At 40.5% G+C, this 10301-nt stretch overlaps 4 protein-coding genes across 7 annotated transcripts in view; 1 reads left to right on the top strand and 3 right to left on the bottom strand.

The window, feature by feature from the left end:
* Window positions 1-67: 67 nt before the first annotated feature.
* Window positions 68-6571, top strand: LOC135938668 (GRIP and coiled-coil domain-containing protein 2-like). Of its 2 annotated transcripts, XM_065482498.1 has the most exons (7): window positions 68-168; window positions 377-509; window positions 567-611; window positions 746-810; window positions 867-1199; window positions 2056-4332; window positions 5211-6571. In XM_065482498.1, the coding sequence occupies exons 2-7, from the start codon at window positions 410-412 to the stop codon at window positions 6051-6053; spliced, it is 3663 nt and encodes a 1220-aa protein (XP_065338570.1). In that variant the 5' UTR covers window positions 68-168; window positions 377-409; the 3' UTR covers window positions 6054-6571. The 2 variants fall into 2 exon arrangements, with proteins under 2 accessions (XP_065338570.1, XP_065338571.1); XM_065482499.1 differs by lacking the exon at window positions 567-611.
* Window positions 312-10301, bottom strand: part of hgo (homogentisate 1,2-dioxygenase) — a 40893-nt gene continuing 30903 nt past the window's right edge. Inside the window, exon 11 of the mRNA XM_065482511.1 lies at window positions 312-324. The gene's annotated coding sequence lies outside the window, so the exon portion shown is untranslated. The remainder of the gene's footprint in view (window positions 325-10301) is intronic.
* LOC135938675 (transmembrane protein 192) lies at window positions 6565-8040 on the bottom strand. The gene is made up of 8 exons (XM_065482515.1): window positions 7967-8040; window positions 7837-7902; window positions 7623-7772; window positions 7441-7557; window positions 7270-7384; window positions 7040-7210; window positions 6871-6982; window positions 6565-6813 (listed from the first exon to the last, which is right to left on the bottom strand). The coding sequence occupies exons 2-8, from the start codon at window positions 7873-7875 to the stop codon at window positions 6681-6683; spliced, it is 837 nt and encodes a 278-aa protein (XP_065338587.1). The 5' UTR covers window positions 7876-7902; window positions 7967-8040; the 3' UTR covers window positions 6565-6680.
* On the bottom strand, window positions 8593-10170 carry LOC135938674 (putative transferase CAF17 homolog, mitochondrial). Of its 3 annotated transcripts, none has more exons than XM_065482514.1 (2): window positions 10045-10170; window positions 8593-9599 (listed from the first exon to the last, which is right to left on the bottom strand). In XM_065482514.1, the coding sequence occupies exon 2, from the start codon at window positions 9593-9595 to the stop codon at window positions 8630-8632; it is 966 nt and encodes a 321-aa protein (XP_065338586.1). In that variant the 5' UTR covers window positions 9596-9599; window positions 10045-10170; the 3' UTR covers window positions 8593-8629. The 3 variants fall into 3 exon arrangements, with proteins under 3 accessions (XP_065338586.1, XP_065338584.1, XP_065338585.1); XM_065482512.1 differs by lacking the exon at window positions 10045-10170 and adding an exon at window positions 9663-9870; XM_065482513.1 differs by lacking the exon at window positions 10045-10170 and adding an exon at window positions 9659-9870.

Below are 10301 nucleotides of genomic sequence, written 5' to 3' on the forward strand. Positions count from 1 at the left end.
AAAATAATGGATTTTTTGCTTTTAGTAAAGAAGAGGTTGAACTTTGTAAGGTTGGTACTTTATGAAAACAGTGGAGTGGGAGTTCACGAACGATTACGAGTACAATATTATTAATAAAAGCAGTGTCAATAACTATTAAGTGAAGTCGAAGAAGGTATTTTGATGATGGTACGTTGCTTGAATTTGAATATTATTGCAAAATCCTATTTAACAAGAGGAATTCACAAAGCAGCCATTGGAAAATTAATTCTGCGCCACAGACGCGGAATTTTTTTTTTATCGCAATTTGGATTGCCTGACTGTCCTGTCCACGCAACCTTTTTTCTGGAATATTAATATCATTCATACCACTTTTGATGCGTCTTCTTTTCAACAGATGAATTTTCGAGATTAACCGACCGACCTAGTTATGGACCAAAAGAAACTTGAGGCTCTATCAAAGGAGGAGGTAATTCAAAAATACAAAAACCTCCTTATCATCGCCCAAAAAGCCAAAGCAGCAAAGGATGGTGAGTTTGATTTTTAAAATGTCTGTAACAAATGAATGAGACTTGAAAAAATCGTAGGAAACCTTTTGAATGAATATTTCTTGTCCTTGGAGCCAGAAATTGGTATTATTCTGATTTTGTTAAATATTGAATACGAATATGATACGCATCTTTATTTTGCTTCATATTTTCGGCTTCTTTTTTGGCTTTAATATAGCTGTCAATAACCTGAATTTGCCTCCATCTTCCGATTTCAGATGCCCAAGAGCAGGTTAAAAAATTGGAACAGGCTGTCGCAGAGAGCGATGAAGAGAAGAAAAAGGTTCAAATTTTTGTATAAACAACAAACTTATTTTAACACAAATTTTAAACTTGTAGGTCATCAGTGAAAAGGAGAAACTCGATGCCCTCACTGGAGATCAAGGAGTTCAGCTCGAGAGTCTTCGGCGACAACTTTGCCGGGCTGAGGCTGACTGCTCCGTGCTGGAAACTCAGCTGGAGAGTTTAGACTCTGAAAACAGACGCTTGTCCCAGTTAGCGAACGACGCGGAAATGCAGCTTCGGCTGGGCGCTGAGATCAGGCAGGATGCATTGGAGGGAATGGGAGAAGAACTCGCCAATGTGAAAAACACTGCTGTTGAGGCACTGGCTGAGAGAGACTCGCTTCGCGCTAGACTTCGTGAGCAGAACCCCAATGGTGGTGGAACTGAGGTCAGTTGAAGATTCTGATTATTATTTGTCTTACTTTATGCAGTCTTTTGTCTTAAAAGACAGAGCAGAAGGCTCTGCCTAAAAATAGTTTATGTTCAATTATTATATTTTTATTTAACCTATCGTGAAAAGATAAAATTTAGAACTCTGATATTTTTTACGTAAGTAAATTTAATAAAATACTTTACCTTGTGTGGGTTTAGATTCAGGAAAGGTAGCTATAAAATTAAAAAAATATCCTACACGTCATAGAACTAAATAAGAGCTGATTAGACCCTGTAAGGCATATTTTTATCGGCTCTTAAAAAGCAAAACGTCAAAAAAGTGTATGCTATAGAAGCAGAGCCATGGAAAATGATCCAAACGATTAATTGCTAGCACAATGCAAAAAAGAGTAAGTGACAAAAGACGAAATCTCGTCAAACTCTGCCATTCATTTTTTTATGAGCTTGTGAATTTTTGTAAGGGAAGGGATGTGACGTGGTTGACTTTATTTTGTCCATTAAAACGTTTAAATAATGGAAAGTGTTTATAAGTTTGGAAAAAATTGTCTAGAACATAGCTCTGCTATAAATGCTAGAATGAGCGTTTTTGTGTTTTGAATTCCCGAAAAAATGCTATGAAAATAATATTTTTGTTTTTTAAAGCTTACTCCTGAACTGAACAACACTGCTTGAACATTAAACTAGGCTATCATAGATTATGTACTAACTAACTTTTTGATAAAAAAAATATTTCCATTCATATAATATTTACAAATTAAATTGTGATTTTCAGGCACCACTTGAAAAAATTCTTTAGCGTAATTTCAAATAAAAAAATTTCGGTTTATATTGCTACTATATTTTTGTTTCAGACGCTTGAGTCGTGTCAAAGCAAAATCCAGTCGTTGAAAACGTCTCAATGTCAGCTCCGAACAGACATCACGAGCATGCAGTCAGAGGCGAGGGCGATGGTTGTGGAGCTAGAGCAAGCCTTGATGAAGGCACAAGAGGCGACAGAAGAGGTCGCACGCACCACAACCAAAGACATGCTTGCTGAAATGAACGAAGCGATGAAAACTCGTGGAGAAGTTGCGGCCCAGCTGGCAGAGAAGTTAAGCGCCGTGGAGAGAGAACTGGAAGCTTGCAGGGCAGAAAAGAACGCTGCCAAGGAGGAGAGAAATTCATTGAGTTCAGCAAACGAGCGGTTGATGAAAGAAATCGAGTCGGTCTCTGCCGAGTCTCAGAGCGCTAAACAAGAACTGGAACGGCTGCATGCGTTTGAGGAAAGCTCTAAACTTGAAGTGGAAAAGCTGCGAGAGGAGCTCGACAACGCTCGTAAAGGTGTGGTGGAGCTGGAGGAGCAGCTGAATGAGAAGACGCGTGAAATAAACGATGTGAATGAAGAGTTTGCCAAGCTCCAGTCCAATTTTGAGGAGTTCAAAGCCAATAACTATGAGAACAGCAAGGAGATTGACAAACTCGAGGAGAAATGCCGGCAGTTGGTTGAAATGAATAGAGAAAAAGATTCGCTCTTGGACGGAATCCAGCTGAAAATGGCAGATTCTGAAACTGAGGGTGCTTCAGCGATCGATGGGGTTCAGTCAGAATTAGAGCAGAAGCGTGAGGAGCTGAGCCTTCTCACAGCCAAGCTGAAACTTCAGGAGATGAAATTACAAGAGCTTGATGACAATAATAATGACCTTTGCACAAAACTCAAGGCTTTTGAGGGTTACAAATCAGAAGTTCAGCAGACTGTTGAGAAAATGAGGCAAGATTATTCAGCACAGCTACTTGACAACAAAAACGAAATTCTGTCGCTTGCTGAATCGAAGCTTCGGGCTGAGTACGCTTTGGCAGAAGAAAAGAAACTTACTGAAAGTCTGCAAGTCTCCCATACAAGCCTGACAGAGAAGGTAGCCACCCTTGAGGAAGAGATCAACAAACTGAACCAGTTACCTTTAAAAAATAAAGAGCTTACAGAGCAGGTTTCCAGCCTGAAGGAAAAGATCGCCGAATTGGAGAAAGAAGATGTGGAGACGGGCAGCGTCAGCACCGTCAGCAAAATGGAAGACGCTACCATGTTGAAGGACGTCGAGGACAGCTTTGAAGCACGGTTCACAAAGCTGAAGGCAGTGGCAATCAGGCTGAAGCAGAAATGCATGAATCAGGCAGAGACGGTGGCCAAGCTGACAGCGGAGAAAACTGAAACGCAGACCAAACTTGCCAACATCAGCAAGGAACGCGAAACGCTGGCCAAAAATCTGCAAAGCATGCAGGCGGCATGTGACAGGAGTGCGGACGAAGCTGAGGCCGCCAAGGAAAAGCTCAAGGGAACGGAAAAGCAGTTGACCAGGGCTGGAGAAGAACTCGCAAAATCGAGGAGTCAGTATGTCGAAGCCTGCGAAAAAATTTCCACAGGAGAAGCTAAACTGAAGCAAATCAAAGAGGAACTCGACGCCGCGAAAGCTGAAATTAAAAGACACACTGTATTAAACTTGGAAGTGGCCGCTTACGAGAAGAGTGGCGCTGAGCAAGACCGCAAGTTGAAAGACATGACGAAGGAGATAGAAACCTTGAGCGCGCAACTGGAGTGCCAGAAAAAGCTGGCCAACGAAGGAAAGACCAGCATATCAGGCTGGGAAGAAAAATATACGACGCTGTTATCTGCTAAGGAAAAACAAGACGACGAGCTTGCTGAGAGGAAAACGCACTCTCAAGAGCTGGAGACGAAACTCGCTGAAAAGGTACAGAAGCTCGCTGAGTCGGAAGCGAACTTTGAAGCGCAGAGGTCTCAGCTAGAGCGAGTTGAACTGAATCTTGCTCACGTGTCAGCTGAGAAACTGAAAATCGAAGATGACACGAGCAGGCTGAAAGAACAAGTGTCGCGGCAAATCAGGGTTATGGAGGAGGAAGCGTCGAATGCTCGTGCCACCATCCAGGAGAGAGACGACGAAATGGCCAAGCTGAGATCAGAATTTGAAGGCTACAAAGTCAGGGCTCAAGCAGCCTTGCACAGAGCTCAGCAGCAGCAACCACCAAAGGAGGAAAATAATCCAGACAGGGAAAGCGAGTTGTCCTTGTTGAAAGCTACCGTAGAGCGTCTGCAAACTGCCCTTTGTGATGCTTCGAGTAAGGAGAAAGCTCTTCAAGTGAGTATTGGATTTTATTTATAAAAATATCTCTGGTATTTAAACGTGGGAATATTTATTTGCTACGAGGAAAAGGAATTTTACGATATGGATCTAATCTGCGCGGAACACACTTAACAAAAAAATGGGTGGTATAATTTACAAGGAAACCCCGCATACCGTCCGAAATTAAAAGTAATTTATTTTACATCAGATATGTAGACTTTTATTAAACTGTTTAATGGTAAAAGTGCAATAATTATTAAATTTTCACAACGTTTTATTGGCCAAAAGTGACTTCAATTTAAAAATTAAGTGGTAATTAGAAAGCAATGCTGGATAGAAAAGCGTTTGATTTGTGGTTTGTTTATATCACAGAAGTTTACACCTTTGATGTCATAATGAATTGAAATTCCGGACATTTTTCTCAAAGTCTTTATTACGCTCTAAAGACGATAGCTTAAAGGGAAATGTCGCCGTGCAACGTAAAACACTTTGAGATGGTAAAACGTTTTTTTTTAACAAAATATTAAAATCGCATAACAATATTTATATGTCCTCATTATTTTTTTATGTTTAAAAAACAAGATTCAAATTCTCAAATACCTTCTCCTGGGTTTAGGTTGTATAGTTTTATAACGTGTGCGATTTATTTATGTTCTTCAAACTTCACTCAAAGTCAAGTCACCAAAGGAGTAGAGCCATTTTCTAAATTTCAGAAGTCTTTCAACTTGTGTATTAATTTCATTAAATTTTTCCATTTCTTAATGTTTTCCCAGATTTCCCAGAAAATCCCAAAGTAGGTTTTTCAATCAGTTGAAAAGTGACGAATATAAATATAGGTTGCTTCATTTTTCTGATCAATCTCTTTACTAATTGTACGATTCATGTGATTCCAGTTGGAAATTTCTGCAATCAGCGGGCAGTATACAGATAGTCAAACGACAACCAGACGCTTGATCGACCAGATCACAGAACTCAACGCCAGAAATGAAGACCTCAGTGCAAAACTGAAAAAGACGGAAGACAGCCTGAAGGAAACAAACAGACAGCAAAAGCTGACGGTCGACACACTGGCCAGCTCGTACAAACAACAACTAATGGAGGCTGAGACTCGACACAAAGCGCAAATGGCCAGTCTGATGGAGGAGAAAAAGGAGCAGGCACCGCATGAAGAGCTGGCTCCACCGGTGTCTCTGCAGAGGAGAGAAGAAGGCGAAGGCTCGGAAAATGTCGACTCCTTGAAAGGCAACGCGAGCATAAACAGTAGGGAGCCGATTCCTCTCGACCGTTTGCTCTCCAGCTCCAGCGACTACGCAGACGACGCCAAAAGCGAGGCCTCCTTTGACGCTGCAAGCATGATGTCATCAACCATCGCCTCCGAGAAGAGGGTCAAGCACTTATCTGCGCTGCTGAGCGAGTCTGAAGCCGACCTTGCCCGCTTGACGCACCAAAATGCCATCCTCAAGGAGGAAATCAGGAGACAGCAGCGGTGTGCCGAGCGTCTGCAGCACACAGAGAAGAACGGTGAGTATCTGAAGAATGTCGTGCTCAAGTTTGTGACGCTGCAGAGTGGAGACGAACGCGCCCGCTTGGTACCTGTGCTGAACACAATCCTAAAACTGAGCCCAGAAGAAATGCAACAGTTGCAGACTGTTGCCACCCCCACCACCCCTACCACGCCGACGCCCAACCAGGGTGGTTGGGGCAGCTACCTCCACCTGTGGTCGGGCACCCACTAACGACGTGCTTCCTCTTTGGTTCTCCTAGTGGTTATTTTCAATCCTGACATTCCCATTTAAAAATCAGGTGAAAAATTTTATGTTTCTGTTCGTTTTTTTGTCGTGTGCTTCAAGTCAAAGAATACTGTGATTTTCTATTGGAATTTTAGGGTTGTATTCATTTAGGACCTGTAAGTCTCGATCTGAGTGAGAGTGTATCGCGTAACCTGGTAACCTTTTCAAGGTTTATCCTCCTCAATTAAAAGATAGGCATGATAATTCCTTTAAAGGAGAGGATAAAGTGTAATCATTACTCCAAAATTTAAGAGTGTTATTTACATGGCAGGAAGGAATCTTAACAAAAAAATTGCCTAAGTATTTGTCAGGCACCTCCGCCACATTGACCAAAATTAAGGGTCCTATTTGAATACAGCCTCCACACGTAACATACCAATTTCATGATTCCATCCTAGTAATAATATTGCATTTTGTAAAGATGTCAGATTTTAGAGTGTTAATAAATTGCCTGAAGTATAAAATTCCAAAGTTTTATTTAGTACATGATAGAGATTTAGTCTACAGAGATTAGAGAAATAATATTAACGTGGAATTAATAGCTAAATTGACTGGGTTTCGTATCTAAAAGTATCAGTCGTCCCCTCCATTCAGTCTGGCGTTCAGCTGGACCAGCTTCTGGCCCAGCTGAGCGTTATGCTCCTTCAAATACCTAATCAGATCAGCTTGTTGCTCCAACAGAAGTGCAGTTTGGTCAGTTCGCTCTCTGCCAAAATAATAGGACTAAATCTGATTTGTGGTTTTTATTTGCCGTTGTACTCACCTGAAACCAACCTCTCCCTTTTTGAACAGTGAGTCATCCACCACACTGGCCAGCCATTCTTCTCGTTGCACATCAGGAGGGGGTTGAACACGATTGAATCGCATCACCCGCACTAATATTCAACATTCATTTTCAGTTATAAATTAGAAAAAAAGTTAAAGCATTTTACTTGTGTAGGACACTAGGAATGGCATCATGGTCAGGTTCTGGACAAGTACCACGGCAGCAATGTAAATAACAGGCGTGAAGAATTTGTAAGCTGGATTTTCGCACTTGGTGATGAGGTCGATGCCGTAAATTTCATGCACAATTGTTGAAACTAGGAGGAGAAACACGTTTCCTGAAAGTAACATTGTTGTTATTTAGAATTTCTTTGAGAGAGGTTCACAAATATCCAACCTAGTGTAGCAATGTGAGAAGGCATTGCGTACAAAATTCTCAGGTCTAACACAAAATCCAGGTAGCCTGCTTGCCGAACCTTCTCGTGGCACCTCCCAATGTAGAAATGGGTAATCTTTTAGTTTAAAAAATTAATTTATCTTGATTGCTCTCCTTTACAATAAAAAATACCATCATGAACATCCAGAACAAGATTTGAGCGTAAACTATGAAGTAGAACGGCTCGCAAGCATGCCTATCCAAGGGCCAGGCAAGGACCAGGGCAATGGCCAATACTGATAAAATTATCTAGAAAAAATTAAAAATGGTGAGGTAAAAATTTTAAATGAAAAAATAAACTAATTTCTTATTACGCATGCCGTGATCTGGAGAATAGCGCAGGTTGTTGTGTTCAGTGGTTTGAAAAACTCATCCAAGCAACCGTTCCCTAGAACAGGCTGCAAAATTCGGATATCATCATCATCAGAGTTGACGGAACCTTCATTGCCAAAGGAAAAGCCACCCTGTAGAGATTTGAATAGTTAAAAAATTCAACGCAAACGCAGTTGTTAGCGGTAAAAGTTTTACCCCAGCTGTGCGACTAGGACTCCTGGCAAGGCTAACCATTTTGCCCTAGCCTCTCCCCTTATTACACTGAAATTTTAAGATAAATTTCGTTAAACGTTTACTGATAATTAGAATTGAAGCGTTGTTGTACCTGCGATAGATTTGCGCAAATTAAAATGACAGGAACAAAAGTGAAGAGGCGTCGTCTCTTTGTTTACGCTCGGCTCTTTACTCCCTCCACCAGCTGATGACCCTCAAATCTCTCTCAATTCAAAGTGTCAGCGCGCAATGATATACTGACACCACTGGAATTTACGGAATTTACCTTTGAAAATTTTAATTTTCATTTATTAAATAGAAGTTTTTGGAATTTCAATGATTTATATATCCGCATTTAGTATTTTTTACGGCAAAATTAATAGTTTTTCTCTATTTTTGATTAATAATTTTTGTCAACATGGATTTTAATGATATTTTTGTGTTAAAAGCAAAACAATTTTATCCATTTTTTAAACAAAAGCAAACACATTAAAATTTATTATATTAAACAATATAATATTAGCCAAATTAATGATAATTCACCGCTATCGTTTATTTTGTCACGTTGGCTAGAACTCAATTAATTTAAATACGCAGATACTCAAAATTATGAACAAAAATTCATTTTTTTTATTAGCACATAATTGTAATATGCGACTTTTTTAGGATTTGAAATAAATAGGAAACTTGAAGAGTATTAATAAACTATTTTGAAGTCAGAAATTTAACAGCAATCAATTTTATTAATATTTTCCTTTAATATTTTTTTAACATTTCACTGATCGCTAACAGGTTTATCTTTGGACACTTCAGATGGCCACCATTCAGGTCTTTTTGTCTTCAATTTCAAATTCCCGATGGTTAGATTTTCCGCTTCTTTCAGAACTTCAGCAACCCTGAGAAGAGCAACTCCTATTCCTGCTTCAGAAGCGCCTCTTAATTTGCCCACGTTTTTTCCACTCGGATCAGTGATTGGTGAATCAAAAGCAGGCAATTTCTGCGTTGGCTCGAAGAAAACGGGCATCAGTCTTTTCCTCACAACCCCTGTGTGATGCGTCCTTGCGGTCAGTTCCTGGCCGATGTAGCACCCCTTGTGGAAGCTAACGCCATGCAAGTAATCACAGTTGGCTTCGAGTGGGAAGCAGTTGCCAGAGGGCAGTTCCTCGACGCCTTCACCCACTCCGAGACTCATTCGGAGCATCTTGTAATCTCCAGACGTGCAGCGAGGGTGCTCACCTCCCTTGAGTAAGATTCTAAATCCCAGTTGTTTAATTCTGGGGTCCCTACAGATGACTAGGCTTGAATTTTCCTTGGCGAGCGCTTTGACGCTTTCCTCAACTGAAGTACCAAAAGCAGCGAGCACAGGATAGTCACAGGTTTCAATGCCGATCTTCCTTCTCACTTTGTACATTGTTAGATGCTTTTTCAGCACAGCCTCGGCTTTTTTGTCACACTCCACTAAAAAGCTTTCTTTGGATTCTCCGTAAATTATGGAGTCGAAAATGACTCGTCCTTTGGTGTTCAAGAACATGCAGTACATGGATAACGCTCCTTCTTCCAGGTGACGCATGTCATTGGTGATCAGCCCTTGGAGAAAGGACGAAGCCTCGGCGCCATAGACTTTGATGAGGGATCGATTTTCTAGCTTTTCCACTTTGCACGGGGCATCTTCAAATCTTGAAATGGAGCGTCTAATAAGATAGCCAACGGCAGAGCTCCTGTTTAAAAGTGGCAGCCTCATTGTTCTGTAATAACAAAATTCAAATAAATCAAGGATTATGTAAGACATTTTACGAAGACCAACCTACTTTCCAATAATTTAAATTCTCATGTGACTCATGTGAGAGGATTGATGCACCAAATTTGTTCAAAAGAGAATAAATACTCAGCAAACTTGGGCGCTGATTGTGCTGCTGCAATGACTGTAATTATATCATTCCTCAAATTGCTTCATAAACAAATATAATTATTATTGAAGCTTGCAGCAAAGAAAGAAGTGCGTACTAGAGCACACAGGTAAATAAAATCAGCTGGGTTTGTTTGTACGTAAAGGAGCGAAAGTACTAAAGCAGCCTTTGTTAGTGCAGAGAGATAATTCTAAAAACAAATGCGTAAAATTAAAATATTTTTAAGTATAAAGCGTTTAAAAATATATTTACTTTGCTTTAAAAGTACAAAATTCAGAAATACCAGCATTATTTGTTATCTCCTTTCTACACACACTCCATTCAAAACTTTGTGTTTTCTGCAGTTTTGTGCTGCCCAGTGCTGCCGTCAGTGCCAAAGATATACACCACCTTTTGCTTGTTGCGTCGAATGGAATTCACTGAAACATCCAGCTGACGTCAAAAATCATGCACTTGTTTTCTTGAATTCGCCATATAAGGCAAAGTCGCTGCACACGTAATGCACTGGCCGAGTGCCCGGTTGGCCGCCTCTTTTGAAAC

This window comes from Cloeon dipterum, chromosome 3, assembly GCF_949628265.1.
Source record: "Cloeon dipterum chromosome 3, ieCloDipt1.1, whole genome shotgun sequence".
NCBI lineage: Eukaryota > Metazoa > Arthropoda > Insecta > Ephemeroptera > Baetidae > Cloeon > Cloeon dipterum.